This window comes from Corapipo altera, unplaced genomic scaffold (assembly GCF_003945725.1).
Source record: "Corapipo altera isolate COAL_440 unplaced genomic scaffold, ASM394572v1 301, whole genome shotgun sequence".
Taxonomy (NCBI): domain Eukaryota; kingdom Metazoa; phylum Chordata; class Aves; order Passeriformes; family Pipridae; genus Corapipo; species Corapipo altera.
Genome location: NW_020884926.1, coordinates 1,741,869 through 1,757,225, shown reverse-complemented (window position 1 = coordinate 1,757,225; position 15,357 = coordinate 1,741,869). Strand labels below are relative to the sequence as shown.

Sequence of the window (15,357 nt, the reverse complement as noted above, 5' to 3'; positions counted from 1 at the left end):
CCAAAAAACCTCACTAAATAAATAAAACCACAAACACATGCACCAGAAAAAAAAAACAAAACAACAACCCAACCCACCCTGAAATCAAAAGAAGATCTAAGATGCAGAGGAGAAAAACAAGCAGGACACAGGAGGGATGGGGAGGAAGTTTAAATAGCTAATTAGCAGCAGTGATTCTAATTCAAACCTAATTTAGCTGTACATTGAGTTCTCAGGGCAGCAAAAGTAAGCAACAGCTAAAGACTTGCAGATCCTCCCTTGAACATCTTCCCCTATGGAAATCAAGTCCTGCATGTGACACCAAGATCAAAGTTCCCACCTCTGACAAATAGAAGGATTCAAATGTTATTAAAAAAGATGAAAATCTCAAATTTCTAAATGTCACTCATCTTGTAAAACTTCAAAGTGGCCACTGGCTCAGTCGGGAGGGGGGCTGTGGGGGCAGAGCCAGTTCAGCTCTATCGTGTGTGCGTTTAATTTTCCAATTTTCAGTGTGTTGTGTGGGTCTGAACTCCACACACGGGGACACTGCAGTCATTTACAGTGAGGGCCACAATTATCACAGATGGTTTTGTGAAAGAATCCCAAGCTGTCTGCTACCAGCTGACACACATTTTATAGCGCTGGAGACAAAGAAAGCTCAGGTCCAGCATATTAAAAACCAGAGAAGGTTTAACCAGCCCTGCCCAAAACACTTTTTTTTTTTTTCCCCAAAAGGTAAAGACCAACTTTGCTATCCCTGAAAGATTTGTATGCAATTATCTGGTAAGTTCCAGTGAATAGGATATTAAAGAATTCGAAACTGTGAACAATTAACTTACAGCAAGATTTACATAAAACTCCTCCAGTAATTAGCAGCAAATAGAGGCAGATAAGCCCGGCAATTTTATGGGTGTTAGTGTGGAAAAAGTAATTTGCAATTCATAATGCAGGTCAGACACAGATGTTTCAGCTGATTGCTGAGCCAGTGAACAGAAGCCCTTGTCAACATCATCTGCAAAAAAAGCGCCCTGAGTGATCTCTGAGAGCTCCAAACCGAAGCCAAACCGGGGGGATAAGCAGAGAAATTTGGAAACGGGCTGATGGGAGGGAAGAACCTACATTTTGAAGCATTGGATCTCTCCCTGCTGCCTCCAAGCCGTGTGTCTGCCTCAGCTGAATTAAATGGGTTTATAAAGCATTATGTCATTTGCTGCCGAGAGCAGAGTCTGCAAACCCCACGTTGCTGCAGCGCACACAAAAGGCTCCACGGTGCTAATGCTCTGAAATAATCAATTTAAGCCACACATCTAAATTTTGCCCTGAGATCTTTGCAATAGCAGCGTTCTCTGATACAGGCCTGGCTGCTGGTTCAGATTGATCCTCCTGGGTTAAAGTTCCTGGGCTGGCCAGCAACCTACACTGGAACAGGAATAGCAATGAATCGAGTTAATTCTTAAAATTCTTAACATTAATTCTTAAAATTTCACAGATTGTAATGTTTGTCTGAAATGAAAATAGTAACAGCTCCAGAATTAAAACACAACGTTGAACTTGTGTGTGTGTACATATATAGAGTCTTGTTCTGATCTTACTGTTCTTCACAGTCTCCTGTTTTTCAGCTGGAAAACAGAAAAGCCATATATTTTCATGTTATTTAAGGAGCTGGGAAAAGAATTCAGCTCTCAACCAGAGATAAAATACCCTTGGGGGTTTGGTTGGGAGAGGGAAGAGGTTAAAGAGGTTGATTTCTTATTTATGTGGAATAGTTTGGTGTTGGGGGACTGGTTTTGCTTCAACTCCAAGAATGTTGGCCCTCGTTGGAACAACCTGAGTCACATTTTGCTGCACAGAAGAGCCCAAATGGTGTCTGGGAGTCAGAATGAATCACTGGTGTGTTGAATCAACAATGCAAAGATAAATGTTTTAACCAGACCACACAGATAAAAACAAACACCACTGGACTGGGAAGAAGAGACCCAGGTCAGGGATGCAGAAGACAATCCAGATTATCAGCCTGTTGCCTGAATTAATATTTACCAGTTCAGCAGCACGGGGGGAAAGGGGAAGAAAGGGAATGACACTGAGGAGCAAACACAGTGCAGGTGTTGCACACTCAGGAAGAGGAAAAGGGTTCTCAGGATTAATTTGCTCTCCTGATAAGAGCTACTATTAATTTGCTTTTCCAACAGAAGCTGCTCTCACACCACGGCCACACAAGTGACATCCCCCCAGCCCCACTGCACCCGAGGCTCTTGTTAATCACACATGAAATCCCTTTTTGTCCCTTCCATTCCCATACTGTCAGAGCCCCACTCTATAGCCCTCAGTAATCCTTGGACTGAGGACAAAAACAGCACCACCAACACCCAGGGCTCAGGCACGTCCTGAAAGATTCAGCAGATTCAGCAGCACTGAGCCCTCCAAGCCAAATCCAGCCCTTCTGAGGGAACATCCCACACCAGTGGCCACCAGGATGGATGTTCAGGCACGGCCTGGAGGGGTTAACACCCCCCTTGGGCTCAGTTCCCACACCAGGATGGACACCAGCCAACCACCTCATTAAGGAAGAACTTTGTGCTGTAAATGTGTGAGGAAGATCTTCAACTCCTAAAAATCAGTACAGGACTGGAGACAGAGCAGCTCATTTCAGCTGAGAATGCCAACAGCCCCAGCTGTGCAGCTGGAAAAAACTCTTGTAAACCTACTTTATTGCTACTACTTTCTTGTGTATCTTGATCCCACCAGAAATAGGAAGGCTGCAAACATATATCCAAAGATTTCTCCAGTGCTGAAAGGCTGCCTCATGTTTCCAGTTACTTCAGCAGAGTTCTCATCCCATGGCACTATGTTTCCAACCCCTCTTGCATCACTTGTTGAAGCCAAGCTCTTAGTAAAAATACATTTCACACTCGAGACAAACTTGAGTTTTGGGGAAACAGGCAATTCTTCTCGTCCTCTGTCGTGTCCCTGTCCCCAAGATTGTAAGGTCAGCTTGAAAGAGGGTATTAAAACCACAGACCACGTCCCAAATGTTGTTCTGGTGTTAAAATATAAAATACTAGTGCTCTCTTCTCTCCCTGAAGGTGCATAACCACTTAATAAACCTTGATAGGGTTAAATCTCCTGTCTCCAGCTGGAGAAACGTGTGCGTGAAACCGGCCGAGTACCGAATTTATCCCTGTGTTTGTTTCTCTGTGCCTCAAACATCACCTGAAGGTGGAAATTACTGTGTTTCACAGAGCAAACCTGGGGAACAACAGGCTTTTATGGCATCTCCAGTAAGCAGAACATTACAAATTTAAAGAAGGAGGCACCTGGAGAAGGGACCAAGCACGGCAGCACCAGTGCAGCCTGTGCTGCTGCTCACACCCAGCCCAGCACCTGCTTGTGGATGGGAAGCAACCAAAAGCTGTGGAACACTTAGGAGATGGTAATTAATCACTCCAGTTAGCTGACAAACAAATATCGTGGCATACTAGAGACACCAAGACATTAAAAACAGGCAATGGAAAGAAGAAGAGAGGTGGGACCCGCAGAGCAGCTCAGTAACATCTGCATCGCTGACGCCCTCCATAACTGGGCAAATTACCCCAAATTCCTCTGCCCTGTTTATTTTTCCAAGGCTATAAATCGTTGTGTCTTTTTCCTGAATGCAAACACAGTGTTCAAACCTCATTTAAACCTTCCAGGCACTGCCACAATAGCAGTACAATGACATTTAAACAACGCGACCAAAACCCCCCAGAATATCACGTGCAGCTGGTTTTCAGTAAGTTGTTTGGGCTGTTTAGTGACAGGACTAAAAGTGTTTTCGTGTATAAATCCCCTTTTCAGCCCTGCACACTTTGTGGGCTTCACTCTCATTTTTAAAATAAATTACTTAACGACAAGATGTTACAGATATAATTAAAACCTAAGCTTTTGTTTTCATGTAATTGGAGACTCAAGACACTTCTAAAAACCAGGATCCAGGTACCAACTATGCTGCTACTGTACATATCAAACCACACAGATTTATTACAGACACATGAGCCAACATACCCAGGACACGACTCTTCCATTGAAGCAAGGGAGCTTTGCATTGTCATCTGAGATCTCCTCCTTTACCACCCTGGAAAAAAAAAAAACAATAGGAAAAAAATCAGGATTTTGAAATTACAGGAGATTAGAAGTGGTTTTCTCAAATAGTGCAGGAAAAATACAATTTTTTTGTTAAGATGTTGGTATCTATGGTTAAAGAACTACTAGAACAGAGGAAGCAAATAAAAATATAGGGTTGAATAGGACCTTTCCATCCCAAACTGGTTGTCACAACAGCAATTTCAAGTATTTTCCCACTTTGGATCCTACCATTTCTCCACAGTCTTTAAAAGCCTGATGGTGACTAAAATCCCCCCGTGCTGTGCAGCCTCTGTATCAGAGATCACAGTGGATTCACAGCAGAAAGAGATTTCTGGCCTCAAATCCCTGCACAGGAAAGCAGGGCCAATCTGCTTTTGACAGAAAAAAGCCAACCCCAGGTCCAGTCAAACTCCATAAAAATGTGTGGATCCACAACCACATTTTCCTTTATTTATGTTTTTGTCTTACTTGTTGCTGTGTAAAGAAAAACCACAAAACCAGCCACAAAGCAACTGAAACATGGAAGGGGGAAAACTGGTCAGGAAGGAGAAGAGAGCAGAGCAAATGGACAGTTTCCTTCCATCTCACTTTTGGAAAATTACAAATGAATAACTCCACCACTAATACCTGCATTTGCACATATTTTAAGAGGGAGTGAACACCACCTTTTTTTCTCCACGCTTATTTGCATTGTTAATGCCTGGCAGTGCAATATTAGGCAGTTCTTCACCCCTTTCCTATCATTGGCAAGAAAAACATTTTCAAATATTCATTTAACTCCTAAAGCATCAGTCCTCCCTTCACCTTTTGGCAGCAGGAATCAGATCACATGGTTCCATTATTGGTTTTAGTCACTTGTACTTGGACTCTGAGGAGACAATTAAGAGTAAACTCCACTGAAAGCAACAGATACTCAGGGCTTTCAAAACCTTTGACAATTCAATGAAGCTCTCAGACCTGTAATTCTGGAGCTGCAAACCCTGTGTGCAGACAGAGGATTTCAACACTTGCCTGGATCTCCAGCCCCAGTGGATGGACTCAAATTCAGACATAATCTTTTGATTTTCATGGAGTCCTGCAGAGAACACTCGCTCAGCAGAGCCCCAACTGCTGAATCAGCGAAGAAAGACACTGCAATAATTTTATCTTGACAGCTGTAGGTTTTAAATGACAGTGTCTTTCTTCCCTCCCCCTCCCCCATAAGGAAATGACACTTATGGCACCCCAGGAATCACAGGGAGAATTTCTGCACCAAGCTCTAGGATTTAGGCAAAAAGCAGGCATTAAAAGGCTTGGGGGACACTCCAGCAGGAGCTCCCTGCAAGACTGCACTGACTGGTTCAGTTTGTCCTCGTGATGGAAAACGAGCTCCTGGACTCACCACTGGCAAACCAACGAGCTCCATCACAGCCCCAGCCTCTGCTGCAGCTGAAGGGAACAACTTCCAGATCTGTTGCAACTTGAACTACTAAATATAGCCTTGAGCTATGAGGCAAGAGAATGACAGACTGTAATTCCCAGCTTGCTTTGGGTAGCAATCAACAGTGCCAAGAACATCAAAGACAGCAGCAGCCACTTAATTTCGAATATCACTGTTTTACAAATCATTATTTGTAGTGAAGAGGCAGCTCCTCTCAATTCTCAGTGAGGAGAAGCAATGGAGAGGAGGCAAGAAAGGAACAGGAATGGTTGTAGCAAATGCTTCAGTCTGAGGCCAGTTTTGTGTTTAAGAAGATCCTGTTTGTCCATAAAAACTTGGGAGCCAGGGCAGAGGGAGACACGTGCCTTTGTCCTGTTTTGGAACACAGGGTCTGTTAGGAGCTGACATCCTGAATATCAGGGTGGATAAAGCCCTAAAGGATGGGTTCACAACCCAGAGCCAACCCAAGGCAGCGTGGCAAGGAAGAGGGGATGCATTTGGTCTGCCAGAGAGCTCCTGGGAGGTGAAGAAGTCTATTGGCACTGGATGTGGTGGACACACATCCCCAGTGCTCTCAGTGTAATTGTTAACAGACTTACTGTCTGCTAACAAGACCAAAGACCATCTGATAGCAAGAAACACATCCCCTGCTCTCCCAGAGTGAAAGCTTCCCTTCAGAAAAGGAGAATATTTGTTTCCCAGGTCACATCCTCCTCCTGGCAGCCTCTGTGATCGCTGCCAAGGTTGGGACACACACACAATCCCTCTTCCAGCACACTCAGCCGAGGTGAGGAGCCACTCTGGGTCAGGGAGAAGAGAGCAAATAAATAAACACCTGGCCACAAAGGCACCACTGAGTGAAAACCAAAGGTGACACAACAAAACAGCCACTTCCAGCTCAGCTGGGTCACCAACCCCTCTGTGTTCCACCTGCACACGGTTCTCCCTTGCAAAGGGGAGGGAGGGGAGACTCTGACAGCACACCAACAATTTAAGAGATTTTTCTCCCATGTTCAGAGACTTTCCTCTTCCCTGTACTCCAGGAAAAACCTCGATGCTCAAGATGTGAGATCCTTTAGTTCATCCTTCAAATGCATCTGCCAGGTAAAAGGGAGGTAAGAGAAGACCACGGGGGAACAGCTCACCCGAGGTCACTCAGAACATCAGAGACAGAGCATAAAAAAGACCCCACACTCTTGAATCCCCCCAAAGCACCTGCCCTACATCACCAGCAAGCCCCCCTCCCCACACCTCCCATCCCAGAGGATCTGCAGAAAAGGGTGTGGGTACGTGGGGAAGGGGAGGAGGGAGCAGTTCCAGGAGCTCACATCCTCTGCTTTATTTGCCTTAGAGGAGATTTAACAACTAATTGCTAAATGAAACAATCCCTGCTGGTAACAGCCCCTCCTTCCTCTGGCTTCCTGGAATTGTGTCTGGATCCTCTGGCTCTCCCACCACCCTGCTCTACACAAAAAGGTGTTTTGTGCATTTCCCAAACCCAGCCCCGTTCACCCTCTCACCTGTTTCTGTGACAGGTTACACTCCTGCTCACCCACACACCCCCCCCAGTACCCTGACTCCTTGTTTTCCTCCAAAGAGCTGGGAAAACAAGGATTGTTTAGGCTCACCCTCCCTCTCCTCCCTCTGCCAAGCTGTTTGCCTCAGAATATCCAGGGATTCCACATTAACTGGGCTATGCAGTGATTCCAGGTGAGCCCCACAAACCCCTAATGACTGTGATTCACCAGCATTTGGGTAATTGCCTCTTAAACACCGGGTTTGATAGTGTTGCTCACACTTGCATTTTGATTGCATCATGCATGTCTGTGACAGGCTGCACCTCCACAACGAGCTGGAGGATTTTTCTTGGACAATGAGGCTTAACAAGAAAATTTCCCTTTCCAGTTGCAGGCCCAGGACCACAGAAAGGGGGAAATGCAGGGTTGACACAGCAGGGTGGCCCTACAGATTCACTGCAGGTTAATGTCTACCATGACACAAAACGAGCATCCTAAATTTATTTCAGCACCAGATTAATCCCATCTCATCACTGGGATCATAATTAAGTCTTTTCTTGACTCTAATTGTCCTTTACTGATGGGAGAAGGGGAGAGAAGCTTCATTCCTTACCAACTTGCTTGGAGATCCTTAGAGAGAAATCAAAGGAATGAAGTCCTTCAAGCATCTCCAGTGACTCCTGGCACCTCAAAGGCAGGTAAGAGATTATTCAGGTGTTAAGTTTTGATTCACAGAATCATGTTGGTTGGAAAAGAAATCCAGGGATCATCCAGCCCAAGCTCCTGCTCACAGCAGGTTTAGGTTGCTCAGGGCCACGTCCAGTCAAGTTTTGAGTATCTGCAAGGATGGACATAATTTGGGGCAACTTCTCCTTATGAAGCAGCACTTTTCCAGAAATCTGTTTAAATTAGTAAAAACTGTAAGCAATCATAATTGGAATCCAAGGCTGCAGCTTTAAAACAGCCTTGCTGAAGCTGATTAATTTGAATCTTTAAAAAACCTTAGGCCTTTTAAAGACACAGAGAGCCTTTAACCACCCTCCCAACACAGAGAAATGAAAGGAAATAAAAGGAAATAAAGCCACTTGCTGAATTTACAGGTGAGGCTTGGCTCGGATGTAATGTTTCCTTTCTGGAAAGAAGGAAGAAGAGAAATAAATCCCTTTGCTGAGCAGATGAACACCCTGGTGCAGTGCAGTGTGGAAGGGCTCTGCTCAGCACAAAGGATCCGTGCTGCACGAAAGCCTCAGATCTTGTCTGCACCCCACAGAGCTGGTGAGCAGGAACTGTGTGGCAGCATTCCCCTTCTTCCTTCTGTGCCAATCACTCCTCAAAACACCACAGTGGAACCAGCACTCTCTCTCTTTTTAAGGCTGTTATTCCCAAACTACTCTGCCAGCGCTGTGCCTTTTCCACACATGCACTGCTGTGTGCCAACTCCCACATAAACCTGTCAAAAATGTGTCTGAGTGTGCTACCCACAATTATGACAGAAATGACACACCCATATCTACAAAAATGACACAACTGTGGAACAAAACCCTCTTCAAACAGAGACACCCAGCTTCAGTGCACAGGACCTCCTTTTTTACAGGTTCTGTAGAAATTTTTAGCAAGAAACTGGGAAATAAGTGTTGGGGAAGTCACCTCTTCCCACCCAGGTGACAAACACATCAAAAAAACACTCTTTTTTACTTCGTTTATATAACTAGCTGCTCCTCTCTGTCTCATGTTATTCTTAACCCTTGTAAAAAATCCAAGCACGCAGTCCTGGCGATTCTGTCTGCAATTAACAGTTAATGCTTTCATATATTTATAAACCACTTATCCCCTGCCACATCTGATCCTCAGCACCACACCAAACACTTTTGCCCACATAACTGCCTCTTCCCTGTTTTTTTCCACTCCCACTTTACTCCTGCAGGCACATCCAGCACTTTGCCATGCCAGCCTTCTGGAACAGGAGGGATAATTTATCATCTTTCAGGAGAACTGCAGGACACTGGAAAAGTTTTTGGCGCCTTGGCCCCGGACCAGGTACTGACCTAAGCCTTAAGCACGTGGATGAAGTAAGAAGTGCTGTGTTCCCCGAGAGAGAATCAGCCCAAATCTGCCCTTATTTCAAACAGAAAGCTTCACTTTTTATGGTAGTTAAGTAGGGACTCGAGGACAACTAAATTTGTTGGGGCTCTGCTCTGGCACCAACGCGCTGTGTGACCTCGAGGAGGACACCCAGCAAGAAAATGATGGCACCTCCACGTTTAAAATTTTCTTTGTGAGCATTTAAGACAGACATTCAAGCAGCAGAAAGCCTCCTTACTTGGTCAGGGAGGTCCAGATTCTGCTTGAGCAAGATCAGGGCACTGTGAATCCCAAAGGAAGGACGGGAGAATGGGAGGGAGGGAGGGAGGGAAGCGTTTGTGTTCCAGCTGCCTGACTGGGAACAGGAGAATTCTGCTCCCCAGCAAGCCCGTTTTGCCCTGTGCATCACACCCCAAGCACTCTGAAAGGCCTGTCAGTCCTTCCCAAGTGCAGCCCTCTGACACAGTGACTCATAGGAAAAGGTTCCACGTGTTTTGAACCAACTGGTCCTTGGGCTCCCAGCCCAGAGCTGCCTCATCCTTCCATTTCAGTCAAGTGCAGCTCAGCCCAGCTCCAGACCCTGCCAGAAATTCTGCCCATTGCCTCAAAAGGGTCTCCAAATATGCTGCACTTCGCAGCATCTGCGAGGAATGGATTCCAATTAAGCACTTTGAAATATTTATGACTGACTGTTAAAGAGCAATGGCACGGAGAGAATATGATTTGCTTCTCTGCCCCTTAATTAACAATATTTCAATAGCTGGGTGATGCTCAAAGTGTGAAAATCCCACTAAAATGCAGGCATTTATGGCTTTTAAATTGATATCTCAAGAAATTAGTTTGATTTTAGCACTAACTGTGCACGCTGTTATCCTCCACTCCATGCCCAGCTCACACAGAAAAAAGGTTACCCTTAATTATGTGCACAGAGAAGCGAAGAAATGGTTGACTTTTGGAGTCCTAAGACCTTAAAATTTCTTTTTTTATCTATACCATCTACTCCCTGAGAAAGAGTTTGGAATAGAACTGGCCCAAACAAAGCATTTTAGCCACACTGACAGCCTTCTGTCATTTCTATTAGTTCCCCTTTTTCCTCTGCTGCCTGTATTATTTAATAAATTATTTATGTGGCTATATTTCAATCTCACAGGTGTTAATGAACCTATTCTTGCAGCTGTCCCAAGGGGGACAGGCACATCTCTGCCACAAAAACCGAGGAAGTCAGAGTAGGAAGGGACAGGTCAGCATAATTACGACCCCAACCCAGCTTTCCAAGTCCCAGCTACAAACCAATAAATATTAACAAGCCCCCCCCCCCCCCCATAAAATTAAGAGCAGCTCTTGAAAAACAACCTGGGTAAAAATAAAAACCAGTGTACAGGAGAGGAGTGCTGCTGCGGAATGCCCGTTTCAAACAGCTGGCTGGGAGATTTGGCTTTCCCCAGGGGGGCAATTATCTTCCAAACTCCAGAGCAGGACACTGGAAATAGAGCTCAGGGATGTCATTCACAGGGAGTCGAGGCAGGGATTGCAGCCTGTTGGAGAGCCAGGGCTCTGCAGGATCCGCGGGTGGGTCGTGACCCGGCGCTCCGACGTTCCTGGAGATGCTGCTCGTTGTCCAAGTGCCCCTTCTCCAGGCCAGTTTGGGAGTTTGGGGATTGAAAGGTGTGCTGGTTTAAAGGTAAACCAGCAGGGGAAATGAACTCAACTCAAAGGAGAGATTATAAGTCAGAATAACAATTTAAAATAAAATAATACAATAAATACGACTTATACAGACAAACAGTTGGTTTAAACCCACAAAACCCAAATGTATAGCCCAGCACCCTGGGGCATGAACAGAGTGGTGTTCGTTGGGCCCCCTGAGTCCAAAGTAAAAGGAGAGGGATAAAACCTGCTGGTGAGAGTGCTGGTGCAGTCTGGTCAAGAGTGGTGGTCTCAGTCTTTCTCTGGATCCCACGAGTGGTTAAAAAAGTCCCAAGACATCCTTTTAGCTATGCTTTCAGTCCTTTCAAAGTTATTTGGGAAGCTCTAAGAGCTCCAGGAATGCCCAGGATGTCACAGCATCCCTAAGGATGTGCTGGGATAACACAACTTCAATTCACCAACGTGCAGCCACTGCTCTTGGACCTCCAGCCAGAACTGAGTGTGGATGCCTCAGCCTGAGCCTGGAATTCACCTGCTCACTATCAAAATGGACCAAGAAGCATTTCAAGGGACAAAACCCAAATTAGTTTGAACCCAGCTGGCTCAAGCAGTGACAGCAGCAGGAATTACATCCCCAGGGTTAATTATAGTCCATGGATCACACCAGGGGCTCGGGGACCTCCTCTGGCTGCCAGACCACCCTTCAGCCCCTGCTGCCACAAATTATTCCAAGGGCTTCCCACACTAACAGGACTCACATTAAGACAGATCCATTCTTTGCTGTCACACCCCCCAAAATGGCACAAAGGCAACTCCTCACCCCCTGGCTCACATCCCCCCCACAGGCAGGCAGAAAGGGGGTTCTGGATGGCAGCAGGAGACATGAACAGGGTCAAAACAGCAGCTTCTCTTTATCATTTCTTCACCCAAACACCACTTCTAAGATAACCAAGCTTTCATCTAAAAATCTAATTTCCTCTGAAACACTCTGAATATTCATGCATGGGATAGCAAAAATCCCAGACACAGTCAGGTCCTTGTTTCAGAAAATGAGTAACTGTGTGTATTAATTTTGCAAAAATTCAATGTCCACATTCAGCATGTGCCCTGTTAAAGGAGACAGGTGCCCATCCTGCTGATAGAACAGGGAGAAGAAGAGATCTTCCTTTGAGATTGTGAAGGAAAGGTGCAGTGTCAAGCCAAAAGTGATGGCTCTGGCTGAATTGTCCTTCAGGAATCAGTTCTGGAGCAATAAACTCCAGGAATGAGTCAAAGGACTATGTGGCCCTAATCTCACATATTCCACCAACTTTTGTATTCTCAGTATGGAAGGAAGCACCTTCCTGGAGAGGTGAAAATCACTCACTGAGAGGCAGCAGAAGAAGGGGTTGCCTGGAAATGTGTCCTTGCTCTTCACTTCACAATCAGAACAACTTTCAGTCCTTCACAAAGAAAGCAAGAAAGAACCAAGTCCAGCACATGGCCTTGGAAAGTAGAGCATTTTTTCCTAATCAACCACAAGGGAGTTTATTTCTACCATTCCAAGTAACCACTGGCTATGGCAGCAACCCCAGTTATTACAACTGTTCAATTCATTTTCAATAAAGGTGTCACAGAGCCATGACAAGAAGTCAGCACCAGCTGCCAAACAACACAACCCAAGGAATGCTAAACCCACAGCAGAGTGGGCAAGATAAGAATCAGTTCTTATTCCTCTGTGAAATGTTGCTTTTGTGCTCTCCTAAAAGCACCTCATCACAATAATAAAGCTGGGTCAGAAAACAGCCACAAGTGTTAATCAATACCTCACAGAAATATTATTTACAGACAGGTTAAATAATTGCTAACAAAGAGATAAATGCCAATCCAGTTAGACCAGAAGAAAACATATTATCCACCAGTGGCTACAGTGCTCCAAGACTGCAGAAACTTGGGAGAGAAAAGAAGCTATTCATAAATTTGTTTAGTATGGTCCCTGTGCAGAAACCTCAAACACTTATTGCAGATAATATCTCCCTCCCCCTAGGTTATTTGTCTAGACATATTTTAATTAAATGCCCTAATTCTGGTCACTGATGTGGTGGAAATTATTTAGTTTAGTTTAACGAGGTCTTTTGGCCTGTACTAGTCCAGCTTCCAGAAGGACAACTCCCAGCCCACGAGTCAGATGTTGAGCTGGAGTGCACACAGGCACCAAGGTGGAGTCAAACATCTCTGACACCTTCCAAGCACATGAAAAATGTCAACCCTCCCCCAGGATCACACAGAAAACCCCAGAAAGACCCTTTTGTTTTGTGGGAAGCCTTCACTGGTGGGTTCTTTGCAGGAGCTTAGGAAGTGAACTGCATCCTGCACACAATTCCCAGAACCTCCAGCGAGCCTCAAAGGCAACCCAGGAGGGATAAAACATGAACCCACTTCGTGTTTGAGCTGCTCACAGGGCCTGGACACTCTCTGTGGACAAAGCACTCTGGAATCCACATCCCAAGATAAGGTTGTCCTCGTGTGCCCCTTGGAAGTTCAGTCTCCCACCAGGAACATGCTGCTGGTGGGGGGGAGAAGCAGAGCCACAACCCTCCAACACTTCTCTGGGACAGCCAACACTGCAAGACAAACTTGTAACATCATGAAAAACTGGGTTTCAGACCTCTTGCATTCAGACCTGGTAATAAATTCCACCCACACTTCGACTTCAAAGTACAACTGGACCTACGAGTTTGTTTAGGCAGTAAAAGAGAGATTTCCAGCTTGTCACAAAATCCCAAGTCAGATATAAATTAAGGAGCAGGGAGTCTCTGGATATGTGTCCATATGGGAAGGTGAGCACTCTCAAAAGACTTTCCCCACACTAAACCACAAATTTGTGTTTTCACCATGGGAAAGGTTCTCCAGCAGAGAAGGGAAACAGGTTCCTGACAGAAAGTGCAATCCCCCAACCCCCTGTCCATGTTTTGAGGCGAGTTTGCAATTCCAGGCTACACTATCACACATTTTACAACAATATCTGCTACTTCACTTAGAAAAACAGCAGAGTGACAGCACAGATTGCAGGGGCTGATGGATCACAGCTGTCCCTATAAACATGGGAAAGCCAACCTCCCCCATTTCAGGAGTGGCCCCTTGAGTTTAGAACTGGAACACAGTGATAAGGGAAAGAGAGAGGTGGTTATTTTATTTGCTCCAACGCTCCTGAAGAACTATAAGCAAAAAGAAAACTGCAGGGACTCACTCAGGTACCTGACCCAGGTTTTTGAGTTATTTCTAAGGAAATATTCATCCAAGCTATTCTTGTTCAGGGCATCCCCACAAGATCCAGCAGCACTGAAGGACACAGGAATGCTGTTTTTCCCCTTTTCCCCAAGGTTTTCCATCAGATCACCAACTCCTTGTTCCTCATGCAGCCAGGCACATTTGCCAACAGCTCTTCAAGCCACCCATTTAAGGAAAATTAAACTCAGATAGGTCTAAAACACTGAACCATTCAGCTGAGACAGGGAGCAAGCTTGCCAAGAACTGCCATGCACTAAGAAATGGTGCTCCTCCAAATACTACCCTCATGGAACTATTATCCAGGAGCTGGAAAAACACCCAGGGAGCCTGTTCTGGGAGAGGCCCCATTAGCACAGGAGGTACCTGCTCTTTACCTACCCAGCTCTGCCTGTTTGGATCCCCACCTCCCACTCTTGGAAAAAAAAAGAAAAGAGTCATTTCAGCAACCTGAGAGGCTGCTCAGAGCAACAGCTCAGATAAAAGGTGCTGGGATTTTATGCATCACAGGCAGAGAACTGAACCTTCTCCATATGCAAAGGGAAATGCAAACCTTTCATTCCAAACCTGCACCAGCCCAAGTGCATTTGACTTCTAAATGAATATTTCACAGAATCACGGAATGGTTTGGGGTTGGAAGGGACCTTAAAGATCATCTCATTCCACCCCCTGCCCATGGGTTGCTCCAACCTGGCCTTGGACACTTCCAGGGATGGGGCAGCCACAGCTTCTCTGGGCAACCTGTGCCAAGCCCTCCCCACCCTCACAGCCAAGAATTTCTTCTTAACCTCCAATCTAAACCTCCTCTCTGTCATTTTGAAGCCATTCCCCCTTGTCCTGCCACTGCAAGCTCTTGTAACTTTTTGTAAACCTACTATTAGTAGGTTAAAGTACGGAATCCACCAGAATTCCAGCCTTAATTTTCCAGTGTATTAATGTTGAGGAGAAGGGGAGGAAAACACAGGCCCCAATTGCTATTTTCAATGAACACATTCGTCACCCCAAGAAGAAGGCTAAGCTTGAAATTGGGAAGAAATTTTAAGTTCTCCCCTATTACTGGAGCTGTTAAAGTTGCATCATCCATCTTTCATCAAAGCCAATATTTTCCTGTTCTGGGCACGCACTGGTCCCACACTGAGATTTCCACACTCTCCCTGGAGAACAGGCAGAGCACCAGGAACAGCCTGGCAGGTGCACCGGGCTGTGTTTCTGTGTGTCAGGCTGTATTTCCATATATCAGGCTGTATTTCCATATATCAGGCTGTATTTCCGTGTTTCAGGCTGTATTTCTGTATATCAGGCTGTATTTCCATGTTTCAG

The 15,357-nt window shown here is 45.5% G+C and overlaps 1 protein-coding gene across 2 annotated transcripts in view; it reads right to left on the bottom strand.

The window, feature by feature from the left end:
- DVL1 (dishevelled segment polarity protein 1) overlaps window positions 1-15,357 on the bottom strand; it is a 69,437-nt gene that overhangs the window by 36,672 nt on the left and 17,408 nt on the right. For both annotated transcript variants that reach the window (XM_027657952.1, XM_027657953.1), the window contains exon 2: window positions 4,024-4,093. In XM_027657952.1, the coding sequence (XP_027513753.1) occupies window positions 4,024-4,093 (70 nt within the window). The remainder of the gene's footprint in view (window positions 1-4,023; window positions 4,094-15,357) is intronic.